This window comes from Lissotriton vulgaris, chromosome 8 (assembly GCF_964263255.1).
Source record: "Lissotriton vulgaris chromosome 8, aLisVul1.2, whole genome shotgun sequence".
Lineage (NCBI taxonomy): Eukaryota > Metazoa > Chordata > Amphibia > Caudata > Salamandridae > Lissotriton > Lissotriton vulgaris.
Window position 1 is genome coordinate 340,855,479 of NC_141696.1, and position 17,801 is coordinate 340,873,279.

The 17,801-nt window shown below is 44.4% G+C and overlaps 1 protein-coding gene across 1 annotated transcript in view; it reads right to left on the reverse strand.

The window, feature by feature from the left end:
* Nucleotides 1-17,801, reverse strand: part of KDM6A (lysine demethylase 6A) — a 789,178-nt gene that overhangs the window by 38,519 nt on the left and 732,858 nt on the right. Inside the window, exon 16 of the mRNA XM_086936102.1 lies at nt 11,758-11,899. Within this exon, the coding sequence (XP_086792228.1) occupies nt 11,758-11,899 (142 nt within the window). The remainder of the gene's footprint in view (nt 1-11,757; nt 11,900-17,801) is intronic.

Here is a 17,801-nt window from a genome sequence, read left to right on the forward strand (position 1 = left end):
GCGCTATTACCCAACAGGTATCCTGGAGGAAGCTGTATCCAAAATACAAACTGGATCGCACGAGCCTATTAAGAATGCCAATCATACCCAAAGAGGAACAGAGAATGTTTTTCCTCTCTAAATATTCAACTGAGTCAACAAATTAAAAGAATGATCTTAAAACGTTGGTCCTTATTAACTTTGGAGGATGTTTTAAATGGTATAAATTCGAGTACACCCAGATTTGCATACCAAGGTACCAAGAACATCAAAGAATTACTAAACCAAAAGGATGATCAGAAACAACATTCATATAAAGGTACTTTACCTTGCCACAATTGTGCAAATTGTAATGCAATCATAAAAGGCAAAGAATTTCTGCACCCAAGTCGAGGAACCACAATCAAATTAAGAGGGACGGCAACACGCGACAGTCGCAATCGGATTTACATGATCAAATGCCCATGTGTCCTGTCTTATGTGGGAAAGATGAAACGAAAAATCAAAACAAGATTAACGGAACACAAAAGCAATATTCGTACCAGAAGTTCTAAGTCACCATTAGCATTACATTGCAACACTCATATCCATAATCCAAGTCAAATCCGATTTTTAGTATTGGAACAACCTCAGATCCTCCCTGGAAGAGACAACACACAGCACCTCTTACGACGTGAAATATTTTGGATTAATTTTCTCAATACCGTTCACCTGAAAGGACTCCATGAGCGTGTAGATTTCAACAGTTTTTGTGAACCCTCATTTTGTGACCTTGGTTAATGACTGTAAAATCTGATGATTTATCGTTTAACATTTTTACCAATATAAGAAATTCATTTTTGATTATCTGATTTATTGGTGTATAAATGTATTTGTTATCATGCTTTTCGACATGTACAGTGGCTGTTTAATTATTAACTAAGTTTTTATACCAGGGTTTTGTCCCTTTTTTCACACATCAGTCACCTTCCTATTTACATTTTCTCACTTTCCACATTCATTCAGAGTTACGGCTATCGCACCCTCGTTTTTTAACACACTTGTTTTATTTACCTGGTTAAGGATCTTTCTTTTCTCCAATCACGCAAATTCCATAGTATCTTTCCCATTTCCAGCATCGCATCACGCGTCTTAAGCAACGCATCTAACTCTCGTGATATTTCCGACTTCCGGGATCAACATGGAAGCGACTAAAGCGCCGGAGCCCACACACACTATACTTGCGGTAAGGCGCGTTTTAAACCGCTTGTAATTTGATGGTATGTCATTATCAAGGTGCACATTAACCTATGTACCTTTCCTACATTTTTGTAGACCACAAGACTTTTTTTTCGAAACTCCGGATTTACGAGTCACCCTTTGAAATGCCCGTAAGTTAAGATTCTTATATGGCTCATCCCCTTCAACCGAGTAAGTGTTTTTTCACCACAATAAATGCTTTGATTCTCTTACACATTCCAGATATAAATGAACACCACTATATATCGGTATCTCGTAACCAGTTGTGATTTCAAACCAACCATAACAACTGGTTAAAAAGGTACGAACAACGGTTTTCCGCTACGTTGCAAGATCTACTTAGTTGCTTGCATGATTTGAAATCACCGAGTCGACGTGACCACATTTCGGTTCATGATATACACTTTCTTCATTTTGATGTTATGCACCATTGGACCTTTTCTTTTTTACAGCACGATTTTCCTTTCAGAAATTAAATACTCACTATTGGATTGTTCCTCCATTTCTTCCGTTCATATTTTTACACCCTGGGATACAAGGTTGATATACCAACACAAATGTGTATGTTAAAATGTTCATATAATGTTTAACAATAGGACAGTGACTGTTATATTTCAATGTTGTGTATATCTTTTTCTAACAGAATATGAGGTCCCTGATGAAGGGCTTAGTGCCCGAAATGCATTGGGCAAGGGATAAATAAGTGTGAAAATTATTGATTTGAAAACAACATCACGAAAAGTTAAAAAATCTCAAGAAAATTCAAATAAAACTTTATTCAAAGGAACTTTCAACAAAATGGTCAATTACATATTTCTAAACATCATAGTTTTGAGTGCTTTTGGGGATGTTGTTCACTTTTGGAATAACGCAACCGGAATTATTGCATTTTCCTCTTACTCAGGAGCAATCACCAGATAGCACCTACCCACTTTCATTCAACTTTGTTCACCTTCAGACACATCGGAGTGCGAGTGTTTTTCTTTAAGGAATCCAAGAAAAATACCCCCATTAAGAAAGGGGGGCGGGGGGGTGAATGGATCCTCTCCCACACAAAATGCCACAAATGTGGGAGTGAAGGGAGAAAAAGAACTAGAAATAAAGGGAAACCCAGCCTCTTGTTAAAAAAGTACACCAGTCAAGGATCTAGCAAGGGGACTGGTGTGGCAGAGGACTGAATAGAACAGCAGACAAAACAGTTCCCCCATCATTGTGTTGGCAGATATGTGTAAAACGGGTCACAAGAATACTAGACTGCTGGAGACAACAGTCACAGGAGCACAAAAAGGCTGGATTTGTGGTACCTAGGCCTGAACCAGGAGGAATATAACATGACAAATCCATGCAAAGAGAAGGACCACACCAAAAAGGGTTGAAGATGGAAATGAAAGCAACTCTGGCCCAAGAGGTTCCCTGCCTGCGGCACCAGCATAGCCCATATAGACATAAGGGCAGAGAAAAGCGGAAGGCGAAGTCCCTTTAAGGTTTACCAAGTTCATAAGAAGGGCACAAAAATACCTCGAAGGCATACAAAGTAAGGTCCTCAAAAACGGGGAACAAGTCTACAGTGCAACTGCACAACATAAAGCTGCCACAGAGTAAGTACTCAGGTAGGAAAACTCAAGCTGCAGAGAAGCCAAACTACAGACTCCAAGGAGAGAGCAAAGTAAGATAAGTTCCAGATAGCTGGAAACGGAACCCGTCACCGACAGCATAAACACAAAAAAATACTTTCAGAAAGCAGGAACACCATACCGGGTATATCTCCAGAAAGGAGAGAAGAACTCCATCCTAGGAAGGGAGGAAAAAGTCAAAACAAGGAAAAACAACTGTCCCTGATGACCTTACTACAACAGAGGTAGGACTCCGTACAATGACTATACCTGAACCGACAAAGCAGAGTCGGCGTGCGCACCAAAAAGGGAGGTGCCATCAAAAGGCATGTCAATTAAAGCAGTTTGCATAGCCTCCAAAAACCTGGAAGTAAGCAACCATGTGCGCCGATGCAGAGCAATGGAAGAGGCCAAAGCCTGACCAACAGAATCTGTAGTATCCATACCCCAGCAGATGCTAGGTGTGGCAGCTTGCTGCCCATCTTGTACCAAGAGAACAAGAGCATTCCGGAATTCCTTCGGAAGGGAGGGCAAGAGGCGTTCTACAGAGTCCCACAAGGCGTGGGAGAAACGAGCGAGCACACAAGAAGTGTTAAGAGCGCGTAAAGCAGCGCTAGAAGATAGGCCCACCAAAAGCGTCAAATTCTCTGACCTCCTGTTCTGGAGGGACAGGGGAAGAAAAGGAATATTCTGCACATCTAAAGCAGACTGAACCACAAAGCATTTAGTAGTGAGATGTTTAATGAGACAGAAGGGATCCTCCGGGGCCGGCGATGCCAGTGAGAAATTGAGAGATCCACATGGAGCCCCGTTTCGGGTTTAGTCCAAGCACCCAAAAGGATATCAAAACAAGCATTGGAAATGCAATAGGTCTCGCATTAGAAAAGTTGGAGCTATTGGTCTTGTAAATGACAAATATTTTATTTATTTGTTGGTTTTTAAAATAGCTAAATTGATAGCTTTGTCATTTACAACGCCAATAGTTATAACTTTCGCGAATGTGACACCTATAGCATTTGGAATGCAACATGTTTTGTATTTACGTGACATAGATGGCAGCTCTGGTCGTTAGGCCACATCTCTAGAGAGCAGGAGAGTGCAGCAGGTGTGAGAGGGTGAGTGGGTGTGTGAGGGTGAGGGTGTAGGTGTGTGAGGGTGGGGGTGTGGGTGTGTGAGGGTGAGTGAGGGTGTTTGAGGGTGTGTGAGGGTGTGTGAGGGTGAGTGAGGGTGTGTGAGGGGGTGAGGGTGAGGGTTAGGGGGTGTGAGGGTGAGGGTGACAGAGTGTGTGTGAGGGTGAGGGGATGAGGGTAAGGGTGTGTGAGGGAGAGGGGGTGATGGTGAGAGGGTGCAAGGGTGCGAGGGTGAGGGTGTGTGAGGGTGAGGGGGTGTGAGGCTGAGTGAGGGTGAGAGGGTTGTGAGGGGTGTGAGGGTGAGTGAGGGTGTGTGAGGATGAGGGGGTAAGGATGTGAAGGCGCGTTTGGCAGTGTATGTTTTAACGCTCGGAATATCATAATTAAACGTACGTAGCGTCACCAGAACTCATTTTGTTTAAAAAAAAAAAACAGAATAGGAGAAAAACACTGCTAGAAGCCTAGGTTTGGGGATTTGTAATTTAGGCAGCGTCTGACTGCGAGACAACCTAAACGGATCCTCCAAACAGGTAGAGTTTTGGGGTAAACAAGCAAGTGTTTTTTGTGGATACGCACCTGGGAAGGGAAGTGCAAAGCCAATAGCGAACAATAATTAAAAAAGAGTGTTGAGATTAAATCTCTGGAGAGCAACATGGTGAACAAGTGGTGGCCACAGGGTGGCAGTGTTTAAATATAAAGACGGTCTCCGAGAGCGATTTCACGCCCCTATGATCTTGATGAAAGCGAGGTAATGAGGAAGAAATAACGGAGGACGCCAGGGTGAACAGCAAGAGGTAAGTGTTACTTGACTATGTGAGTGGCCACAACACTTTAATCTTTAGAAGAAAACAAAATTGCTGGCAGAAGTATTTTACGGTGCTCTCGTAACACAGGCAGAGTGACAAATCATAGACGCGCTCGTGAGAAGATACAATATCTCTGGCGGTGGCACAGAGCGCAGGCTCTAAAGAACAATGCAGGAGAATGGCACGGGCAAATGTGCAGTAAAACGTAACGCGAGCTCTAAGATGAGCTGTGAAGGGCTCGCGGTGTTAAACAATAATGGAGAGCGTGGCAGACGGCAGGCACGAGCACTAATGAAGCAGTTTGAGGCATACGCGCGAGCGCAACGGACAGCTTGCTGTAAATATAACAAGACGGAGGGAAGGCAGATGAGGGGGGAGGAGAAATGCGACACGGCGGGGAGTGGGCGAGGGGGGGAGGAGAAATGCGACGTGCGGATGAGGGAACTGATGTGCACGCGCTTTTAAGCTCAATGCGCATGCGCATTGAGCTTAAAAGTCACGGGCACTGCAAGGAATCGCCACGATTCCTTGCAAGTTAGTTAAAGAGTGGTTAAGCCCCCATAGTCTCGCTAGCTCGATGCGCATGCGCATCAACAGGCGAGACCTAAAAAAGGACTGCCAGCAGTCTGTGTGACAGGTAGCCATACTCCTACACCATTTTTCTTTGTTTGGCATTCCTCTGCGCATGTCTGCCTGCACGTGACCCACTAGGACAAAACAAATCTTTCAAACCAATGTACAATACAACACAATGCCAGCAGGTACAGCCTGGATAGGTTAACATTTCAGTTAGGTTATTGGAGTGCAGGTTTCACTGAAAGCAGTAGGGCGAGGTAGGTGATATGGAATTCTAGATTAAGTCCCTTGCAAGTCATACTGTCATACACAAGCGTGCATTAGTTAAGCATTGCTACCTGTCTCTTTAAGCTGGTCTGTCATTCCCTGTAGCCTGAAAGTCATATGATGCATTTGTTGTCATGACAACAAGCCCTGCTTACTTAGCTATGCCGAGTAAAATCCATCGCAAGAAGCCAGCTTGTTAAACCTCACCATAGCAAATGGAAACGTTGAAAATGCGGTTTTAAAACAAATACTTCAAAATTCCATTTGTGAGGATATACGGGCTAGGTCATAAAAAAATAAAGACGGCACCATTTTGATTGCATAAATGCAAATGTGCTGTATTGTACTACTGCAGGTACCACTGTGAGTGTCTGCTGATGTTGCAGACATCGATCAGTCTATTTTCTGATAACGTTTAGAGTACTACACAAGCACGCATCCTTAACGCACATGGACACGTTTCTAGTCCACGAGCATCCACGCGGACCCCGAGAAGCGCCACTGCGTCTGGTTAAAAGGAAAAAAACGTAAGGATGGCATCTGTCTAAAAGAACTAATGTCTACAGTTCCACAAGGCCGGCTGTTCATTGCTGAAGCGCCCGCGAGGGAGCAGGCCAGCGCCAGCCCCGGCACGCGCGCGAGGACCTGTGAGGACATGTTCGCCATTGGCTGCGCTCGCACCTGAATGCCCTGTAGTACTACCGGTGTCAATGCCTCGCGCTCCCCGAGGGAGTGTCGGAGCTCTTCACGCATGGAAGGCGGACTACTCAAGCGCACGCATTATCTAATGCAGCGCGAATTATTAAATAATGCGTAGCCTTCCTCAAGGAGGTTTGTTATTTAAATGAAGCAATATATTAATATTCACTACATCGAAAGGAATAACATAACATTCAATACTTACACAGTAGCAACCAGACAACACATGCACAAAAGATACAAACACATTTCTAAACAGAAACACGCAGTGGGCCGGAAAGTGAAGGGTGCGGGGCGTCGGAGAACCTCGAGGAGGGAAGGCAGATAAGGGGAGGGGGGAGGAAAAATGCGACACGGCGGGCAGGGGAGGGGGCGGAGCGGGGAGAGGGAACAGGGGAGGGGGCGGATCGGGGGCCTGAAGTGCGAGGGGTTTTAACATATGGCTGGGGAGTTGCAAAGACCGTAAGACGGCGGGCGGGGGAGGGGGCGGAGCGGGGAGAGGGGAGAGGTGCGACACGGCAGGCAGGGGAGGAGAGTAGGAGGAGGAGGGGGTGGGAGAGTAGGGGAGGCACGGCCTAGCGGCCGTGCAATCAAGAAGTGAGGGGGCGGAGCTGGGGGAGGCAGTGAGAGAGAGAGTAGGCAAGGCAGGCGGCTGGGGGCATGTGCACGCGCTTTTAAGCTCAATGCGCATGCGCATTGAGCTTAAATTTCTCGTGCACTGCAAGGAATCGCCACGATTCCTTGCAAGTTGGTTAAAGAGTGGATAAGCCCCCATAGTCTCGCAAGCTCGATGCGCATGCGCATCGACAGGCGAGACCTAAAAACATTCACTATAAGGAAGTCCAGGCAAATATCAAAAAGACACCATGAGGAAGTCCAGGCTCACCATTAGACTGGGCAGGGTGTAGAACACCAATTAAGGGGTCGTTGATAATTTCATTGAAGGAAGGTGTAAATCTAGGGCAACTGAAACTCGATTGAGCATGTCTGCCAGCGCGGAACTTGCCTCAGTAGCCAAACCAGGTGGAGGATGGAGGCCAGAGAAGGTTCCAAGCCACCCAAGTGAGGTAACCAGCCAGATTGTATAGGGGGTGTTTGAGAAAGTGGCTCTATATATACTGGACCAAAGTAAGATACAGTGTGTATAGAGTCCACAATCCCCAGAGGTATAACAGAGGTTAAAGTCAGGACTGACCTTACTCTCTAAAGTGGTAGCTTGGTCGAGCAGTAAGGCAGTACCAGAGGACAGTGTAAAGCATTTGTTGCACACACTCAGTCAGCAAAAGGTTTCACACACTCAAGAACTGATCTCTAGGCCAATTTTTTTTATATCCAAAGATATAGTTGTTTTATTTTTAGAACCAACAGGTATCAAAATATACTTTTCTTGATATGAGTACTCTCATGTAATTACTTTGCAAAGAGGCAATAAACTTTGTAAACACAATAGGTACAATGGTTGCAGTAGGCAACACAATTCTAAACACAATTTAACATTGAGCTGAATGGGTTTTTCTACATAAATGCAGTGGATTACTTTATAGATTACTTTTGTAACTTCATAACTGCACCCTAGATTCAGTCCTGGGGTCTAAGCTGAAAACAGTTTAGTAAAAACGTTTTAGTTATTGCAATGATTTCTAAAGAATATAAAAGGTATTTTAAAAGTTTACACTTCGAAACTTTTTAGTGCAAAACCAGCAATGTTATCCAATGGAAGGAAATTAAAAGCACAGGTAAAGTAGGTTCTCGTTATTTTTGTAATCCAGTACTGGACTCCTAGGTTCAGCACTGGGGTCTCTACCTATGACAGGTAAGTAATTACGTTTTAGTAGTTGGTACGATTTTTATGGAATATTTGTAACTTTCAAAAGTAGACAGGAGAAATTTCACAGAAAAATAGCCAATGGTTACCTATGGACGAAATTTAGATTACTAGTAACCATGGTTGTGATTACTTTTGCGGTTCAGTACTGGGCTACAAGATACAGTACTGGCTTCTCTCCTGATCCCAGGTGAGTAATTTGAAATTCGTTATTCGGCTGATTTTAGATGAATATTTTAAAGTTTCAAAATTTCACACTTGGAAGAAATTTCAAGTCAAACCAGTCCATGTTATCAGGCAGGAAAGGGAGTCATCGGTATTCAGGGGAGTACTCGACTGGTAAAGTTAAGGTTCCGGACATAGACTCAGGGGTCTCCCAGGGTCAGGTAGGTACACAGTTGGTACACCCTCAGCGGCACAGGGGCAGCTGGGTGCAGAGGTAGTTAGGCCCAATGTTATCCAATGAGGCAGGGGGCCTTCGGTTGGTGGATGCTGGCTAGCAGGCCACGCGGCTGTGGGAGCTGGGCTCCTGGTCACTTGCTCAGGGCAAATGGGGAAGTAGGATAGGGCAAATGGGGAAGTAGGATAGGGCAAATGGGGAAGTAGGATAGGGTTAGAACCAATTGGTGTGTGGATCCGCACTGTGTTTCTCACTCCTCAAATCATTACTCTGAGTTCCTCATTGTGGGCGGTGCATAGTATGGCAATCACACTGAGCAATAGGATTGTGTTAATACGTGATTGATATGTGTGTCCTGAATCCCAAGATACACTCCAAACTTGCACTCGTGAATCAATATTTATTCGAATTCAAAATAACTTATGCAGAAATGTTCATCTCATTCCATTGATTTATTTTTCAAATAGCGAAGATATTTTCATTGTTTGCGACATTCCATTTTCATGTCTTCAATACAATTTTGCGCTCAATGCATTTCGAGCATGCCGCCCTTCGTCAGGGGACTTTGTAAACTCTGAAACAATATATCATATGTCCTATTTGGTACATGAAAGAAACATAAAATTATGATTTTATTCATACCGTTACTATTGCTCCACCTGTGTCACTGTGCATTGTGAGTAAAATTTTTAATACATTGATACCACGCGTATCCTGGGTCGAGGTGGTGTGTAACGAGCGAATTAATGTGCACGACATTCTCTATCTACCGTACACCCCCTGTGTACTTAATACTAGTACTGACGTGTGAGTACAACATGCTGTACTTATTTGTGTTATCGCCACTGTAAACTATGGTGGATAGGCATGAGCACATACGTCACCTTCGTAAACATGAATGAACTGACCTTTGAGTTTTTAATCCAGCGTACTCTGTGCGAAAATAAAAATGTAAAAACAGTGTTACATGGCTTACGTTTTTACTAATATATTTGGTTGCTTATATAGCAGCTCAATTGTAACACGCTAGTTTGGCGAATTAAATCTTACCGGCGACTTCATAATGTTCTGCACTATTGATTCCCTCATCTCCGCTCTACTCGGCGTGCGGCGTTCTATCCCCTCAACTCTCTATTTACTCTGTTCCGATCACGTGGGGGCTGAAAGCGGTCACGTGAATTATGAAAATGGTCAACAGACGTAACTGGGGTATGTCTGGAGATAAGATCTATCTGAACTAACTTTATTGACACACAGAAACTTCTACTGTGCATATGAACCTTTATTCATCGAAGTAGGATAGGGCAAATGGGAAAGTAGGATAGGACAAAGGTTGCACTCCAGGGGGCACTCTGGCGGCGGGGTGCAGAGTGCTTTTGAGCCATCGGCTCTTAATGTTTTTCAATGAGGATCTTGAAAAGGGAACAAAGGCTGCAGTTGCGGGGACGGTGGATCTTCAGAAGCGACCAACACTTCGAGGGGTATATTGGGATCTTGGAGGATAGGTAGGCACCCAGGAGTTGGGCACAGGGGCCCGTGGGGCGCGGGTGCAGGGGTGTCTTTTGAGGTTGGGAAATCTTACACCCTGCTGGTCGCGGCCGGAATGATCCTTTGTCCTGAGGCTGCAAGCGTCAGGGTCGTTGAGGAGGGTCCTTGGGCACTGGATTCCAGGTCAGAATCGCCGGGGGAATGTCCTCAGGGTCTTGATTAACTCCGGCACTGGCCAGGCTTGGCGGGTGCAGAGTGTGCAGGGTTCGCGGTTCCGGGCTGATGCCAGGGCCTGTTACTTGCTTTGAGCAGTACCACTGCTCATGGGAGACCCAGGTAGTCAGAGTCACAAGGCAGTCAGGTCCTCTGGGGTTTTTGAGGTTGCTGACCACTGGAGATGCCGGGGTTTAACAGGAGCAGGTTTGAGGGTCGACAGGGCAGTAGGGCTGGTGCCAAATCAGTTGGTGTCTTCCTCTTTTTAGCAGCTGCACAGCAGGTCTTAGTGTTCCTTGATATTCTTTCTTGTTTTGTAATCTGGATCTGTGGAAAAAGGTTCAGGATGCCCCTAACTACTAAATTTAGGGACGTTACAGGTAGGGCAAGGGCAGGGACAAATGGGTCACTGTCCTAGGGTGGGTACACCCCCTAGCCTACTCCTCTCCTGTGGGAGGGGGCAGGAGCCTAGCTGTGATTGGGCAGGGCTCCCCATCTTCAAGATGACCGAAGCCCGGGGTCGTGCTTCACCTCTCCTCTTCCACCTGAGGGGTGGAGTTGGCACAGGCTGGCACACCCCCCTTCCTGATGTAGGGTTTCCCGCCAGTCTTCCTGCCAGAGTGGGGGTCAGAGGGTAAAATAATGAATCGGTGGCCCAGGTGATACCTAGACTTTCACCTTTTTTTGTTTCCTGGGATCTCTGCTTTTAAAGCTCAGTTTAGAAAGGGCAGGCATCAGTGAATTGAGCAATCCTTTCTCAGAAAATTAAGGCTAATGTCTCACATCGCTAAAAGTTTTGTAGAGAAGTTCTCTAAGAGTTTACATTCTTGCATGTGATCTGGATGAAAGCATTAAATATATGTTTTAAATACCATGTGGGGTCATCCCAACAACAACTTCCTAGCCTTGCATGTTTTGAGGGACTTAAAGAAAGAAATTTTCTAGCCAATCAAAGCTTAAAAAAGGATGTTTTTCCTCATTAGGCAGAACACTTAGCAGTACGTAACATGTCTTATAGTTTAAAATTATGTATTGTGTTGTCTGGCAGGAAAAAACACTTTCAAGTTGAAAAATATCTTACCTGGCCGTACCAGTAGTACAGTCTATAGAACATTCTTATTTTAAAGTTCAGTAGACTGTGCTGGCTAACTTGTTCAGAAAGAGCACAATATACTTGATTTGAATGTAGTGGCAGTCTCAGAGGTTAGAGTGGAGAGTGGAGTTCAAAGCCTCCTCATGTGCTTCACACTTTACAAGATCATACAAAGAGGAAGAAATGCATTGTACAACATGAAGCAAGTGTATTCTCTTTCAGTACTGTTAACCATCTCCCAGTCTGACTTCATGTTTGTGAATTTATGCAAGACCTAATGCTGAAAAACAAGACAATAAGTAATCTCATGGGACAAATACATCACTCTATGACTTGTGTTTGACCATACATGCAGTTTTATTGTATACTCGTAAACTCTGGAATGAAATTGAGATTTACAAAAAAAAGTAGCCGAGATGGTTTACTCACTTGACCATTTCAAACAGTTTTGGATCTGATATCTTGATATTGCGTGCCATGTTCCAGGAAAGATGAACCATGGGAACTAGAGATTTTACACATTGTAATTTGTTCCATTCGTATCGTTCCACTGCCAATTTATATTGGTAAGCTACAAAAAACAATAATACAACAGATGTGTCAAATACATTTGTTCCCAAACTTAACTTAAAAAGTTTTATGCTCTTAGAACATCAAATGCTGAAAAATGCATCATCCAAGAATGGAGAATTTTGTGGTTTACATAAGATTTATATATAATTTTGTTTGTGCATCTTTGTGATGAACACTTGCACTCCAAAACCGCTCACAAGGGTAAAAAATTTGCATATATTTAGGCCAGACCAAGGTACACGGACGTGTTCCTATCTCATCAAAACAAAAGAACTGAGCGTAAATATGTCAATGATTGTTTAGAAAAGGGGCCCTAAATGTTACTTCTAGATGTAGCTACAATTTATGACTATCAAGCTTTCTAGGTAACTAAAATATTAAAAAGATTTGCCAACAAACCATACACACAAACAGGACTTGAGGGATTTAAAGACAAACTTAAGTAGGTCACCTTTTTTTTTTTTTAAACTACTGAAGCCACAAACATGAGCATTTGCCAAAAAAACAATGGAGAGGAATTTGGTAAATGCCTTAAATGAACATGAAAGAAAAAGAGCAAATCTAAAGAAAAACCAGATAGAGGAGGACAGTAGCACCACATGTAAATCTACAGAACACATCAATGTGGTAGAATCCTACTACAAGCAAGTACACGTAATTTAAGATTCTACAGCATTTGATTTTCTATAGATCCAAGTGCTATTTTAACAGTATGGATATATGTGCTTCAGATGAAACCCCAAACTATAGTAAGTGGAACTGATAAAACAATCTCGCCAACCAAAGACAATCTTTTTATCATCAAGAAAGTCAACAGGCTAACGAAACTAACCCAGTGAAAGCCTTTCCTGATGAAAAATGTCATTCTTCAGTCTGCTGTGGGCTATGTTAAGGCATGTTCTCCCATTAACCACTCTTCTCCTTTTCATTTGTTTTAAGGGGATTCCCCTGCCTCTCCTGATCCATTCACCCTTTTCTCTAAGTTCCAGGCTCATTGTGCTGCTTCCCTCTCCCGCTTTACTCCCGATTCTATCTTCCTTGGCTCAATGCACACCGCTCAATCCTCTATGTTCACCCAGTTTCCCTTTTTACCTCTCCGTTGTGCTGTTTTCTTTCTTCCTGTGTTGTCTTTGTTTAAAGTTCTGGCTCAAAGTAGACAAAGAGACTAACATAGTTTTTTATTTAATTTATCCTATATCTTTTCCACAAAATTGTTTCTTTCCGGGAAAATGTATTTTATCGTTTTGACTTCCTCTAAAATGAAGTTTTGTGGCGCTGTTTTCATCAGGATTACTTCCGTGGAATTAAAAATCTGTCAAAATGAGGGATTACCAAACAAAATAGCAAAGGTGTACGCTGGGAATGATCTGAAGCATCTGATTTGGTTCTTCAGACTGCTTTTCCCATATGCTAGTGATGATTGATGTTTAAACATCCAGGAATAACACTTGCAAAATTCCTGGAACCATTTCCAGGAAGCTGCCTTGAAGATTTCAGTTAGTGGCATATTGGCCATGAAAGCCATCTTGGCCTTCTTATGTACCTTCATGTGGGTTATCATTATTGAACCTAATACAGTCTAGAAGAGACCACATGCCCTTTTCGGGACTACTAGAAGGCCACAAATAGCTCAGTAGTTGACACAAGTGTCCTGAATTTGAAGCGAAGTACCCTTTTAACATCCAACATGTGTAGTGCTTTTTCTGCCCTAGAGGTCGGTTACTTGGAAAACAGGGAAGAACATAGTCTATTTTAGATGAAACTGATACCATCTCAGGCATCAACTTTGGTGTCCAAAGCCTGTCTTTGGAGGTAAAGCTTTCCCCTTTCCTACCCTTTTGGCTGAGATGATTGACACCAGGAAGGATGTTTTTCATATCAGGAACTTGAGATGTAATTCATGTTTTATTATAATAGGCTTTGACATGCGGCGCAAGTGCATGTAGAATTCCCACTTAACCACTGGTCTCAACTGGGGAAGATATTCAAGGCAAATTCTTCAGAAATTCACTAATCACGGTTAGAATGAAGAGGATGCTTTGGCAAGGCCTTTGCATATACAGGATACTACTAATCAATACATTCTTAAAAATGTATGCTGCAGTATGGCAATAGCTCAAGAGGTTCATTCAGTACTGCCTGAAACCCTGTCTCCATGCAGTAGAATCAGAATCTCTTTCACATCAGACTAAGTAGAGGTAACAGATCTAGCCTTGCAGTTGGATAGCATCTCTATGAATCATTGGGACAGACCTAGTAGCCCAAACTCTAGGATTGCAGGAGCCACCCCGAGAGATTAAATAATGCAAAATCGTCAAATTAAATCTGGAAGGTCCCTGCTGTTGGACAGTCTATGGCAAATGGAAGTATAGTTGTAATGCCATTTGGAGAAGCTTTGAAGCACACTGGGTAACTATGTAGGCTTCGCCTAATATGGAGCCAACAGGCATTTGATGATGCTTGCCAGAAGCCTCAAAACGGCAGCTGAAGCAGAGGCTTTGGAGGCAACAAGTACGAAACTCTCCTGTCCACCATACTGAGATCGCAATTCTATGTACCTTGGGGATGAAACCTGGAGGTGAACATACAAGTTTTGCATTTTCTCTCTGTTGAAAGAGATGCATTCTTGGAGGACCCCACCTGTTGAACAGATCGCTGCCCCAACCCTCCCACCCACCCTCATTTCGGTCTAATAAGCATCTTTTCATGTGACTTGGGTCCCTGATCCTACTTCTTCATTGTAGGAGGCTGGCTTAGTACATGTTGCACACTTAGTTAAGTAAAACACCTTGCACTAATCCAGGCAACCCGTATGGGGATATTAGTGGTCTTTGATAACCATAGAAAGCTCTATAAAGTGGTAGATGTGGATAACAGCCTTAAGGCTTATCTTATAAGGATTTTTTAAGCAGCTTTTTTTTTACCTGATCTAATTACGTAGTGTATGTTAAACAAAAAAGAACCATGCAGTGTATATATGAAAATATGTCTAATTATCACATAACAATCACAAACACATTGGTATACCTCCTACCTGGAGATATAAACACAAATACACAATAATACTTCAATTGCAATAGGTAAGTAAGCACAAAATACAGTGGTCTCCAGGGGGAGACCAAACCATATACTAAATAAGTGGAATGCGAACTGCGACCGAAGTCGTGACTTGGACCAGGAGACAGAAGAGCTAGGGACACAGGGAACCACCCAAGGTAAGTATCCAGAAACCCCACAGAGGCTGTGCGCAGAGTGGAAACACAGACGCGTGTCCAATAGAAGTCAACAACGAAGTCTCGGTTGCAGTTTTGAAGAAGGATCCTTCCCAGTGGACCCTGAAGAAAGTCAGTGGAAGACAAATGCTGGAGAGTCACCCCATCCGTGAATACCCAGGGAACCATGATAGCTACACCAGGGAAGCTGGGTGCATAGGTGTGAGGTGATGTCCGAAACGGCCGTAGACCACAATAAAGGACTTCAGGAACAATGCTATTGGAGAAGACTGTGCAAGAGTCTGGTGGAATCGAAGTGAAGAACCTGAAAGCAGAGGGGACAGAGCCTATACCACTCGGAGGTGACCAGGAGGCACGGAAGAGCAATGCCCATCAATGTCAGATTGTTCAGGAGAGTTGGCCGTGACCATGTCACTGCAGCTGTGGAGACCAGACGTCGCTGAGGAAGACCAGGATCCATACACGAGATGTCCCTTCGGGGAAGTTGAGAACTAGGTCAGTGACCGGCGGGAGCACCAACAAGCCTTGGCAGCTGCAACAGGCGTGGAAAGCGAGGAAGGAGCAGCGTTAGGACCAGCAAGTTCCAAGGGCCCCCCTGCAAGCAGAAGAGTCAGAGTAGGCCACGAGCAAGCATGGGAGCCCACTGAAGCAGGAGAAAACTCTCAAGAGAACCCACTGGCCGAAGAGACCGGAATAGCAAGAGGACGTCGAGCAGCTTACCAAGAAGGAAGGCATGCGGTACAGAGGATGCAGTGAATACGCTGTATTTGGCAGGAAGAGTTGCTGGAGGCTTGAGTTTCTCGTAGCCTGAAGATCTTTGGAGTACAGAGCCAGAAAGCCTTGGCAAAGACAAGTCGACACAGAGCACAGAGGTCAGGTCAGGCCTCAAGGGAGTTGCAGAACCACCACTTGTGTTGCTGAGCCTTTCGAAGTCCGTGAGATGTCAGGAGCAGCAGACCGGTCAGCTTTGTTGTGGTGCCTGCAGATGCAGGGGAGTGACTCCTTCACTCTAATGGAGATTACTTTGGGTAGCCTTGATGCCAACATGTCTGTTGAAGATCATGGAAGAAGCACAGATGACGAAGACTTGCAAAACAACGAGACCAGGCGTTTTCTTGATGCAGTCTTGGTTCCAGGCAAAGTCCAGCGCAGTACAAGTGTCCAGACGGTCGAAGAGTGACGTGGTTTCAGGCTCGAGTCTTGTGCCATGACTAATCTGAGGAGCTACCCACAGGTAAGCCCTTAAACGCCTTAGGAAAGAGGTTATGATGACTCAGATGCCTCCTGGGGGGGGAGGGACTGGACACAGGGGAGGCTACTTCCATGTCCTTCGCCCAGTTTTGAACCAGAGCGGGAGCCAAGGGCCACCTGAACTAGCTCAAACCAAAGTATGCAAGGCGGGCGCCAAATGTGCTCTTCAAAGCAGTCTGGTGGAGAAAGCAAGCGCCCCACCCCAGCCCAATACACTAAATCCTGTCTGGGAGGTGGTCACCTCCCTATGACAGAAAACATTGTTCTACCTTCCCCTGCTCTAGCTGAAGAGCAGGAGGTAAGAATCGTGTCTGGGGTCGGCAGTAGCACTAGCTTGCTGACATACCCTGAAAGGCTGGTACCGGGAGCACTGGGTGCTTCCTGGAGAAGCCCCCTGGTGCATGGAATCATACCTCCAACACCTGTAATGGTGGTAAGGTATGATTCCAACATGTTTGATACCAAACATGCCCAGGTTCAGCATAGCCACTACATAGTTACCCATTGCGTAATGACAGATGGCGACTACAGGAATCAAAATGGCTAGCCGCACTTATAAAGCCTAGAGAATCGACTCTGGATTTGTAGGGGTGTCCTGGTCATGTAGGGGTGTCCTGGTCATGCAGGGGCACCCTCACACTTCTAACCCGGCACCCTGCTTTCAGGACTGGCTTTGGGGTGACTTATAGGTTTTAAGTCTAGTGACTTCAGATATAAGAAAAACGATATTCAGTGGTGCTAGCACCAGTTTACACAGGCTGCAATGGCAGGCCTGTAGTCACCGTTTGAGTGATCTCTCATGGGTGGCACAATACATGTTGCAGCCCATGGGAGACCCATGGTGTACCTATGCCCTGGGTACCTTAGTACCATATACTAGGGACTAATAAGGGTACCCCCAGTGGCAAGTTGTGGATGTACAGAAGTACTTACTGTGAGAAGTTGGCCTGATATATGATGTTCACTAATTCTAGTGATCACCTTGTATCAGTCCAAACAACCCTTATGGTGATTGGTTGTAAGTCAACCTTATAGACCAGCTATCCTAGTAGCGTGGACAAAAGCAGTCTTTAGGCTAAACTCTGAATGGCATGTGAAGCCAGCTGTTTTACCACATATGACCCCTTGAATACCAAGTGAATGGACACCACACAGGTTGTTATGAAAATAAACAGATATTTATTAACTAATATACACCTCTGAACTCTTTATGAGGTCAGAGGGCTAAGCACATGACAATACTAAAAAGGAAATACGAGTTCGCACAATATTTACAAGTGCGCCTTAGGGGCACGACAAACCATATACTCAAAACAATGGAATGCGAGGAAAGAAAATACTGTAAGGAGATCCAGAGGCTGGAGGACTGCTGGGACTATGCTACAAACTAGTTAAGTAAGGAGCAGGAGGCCCACG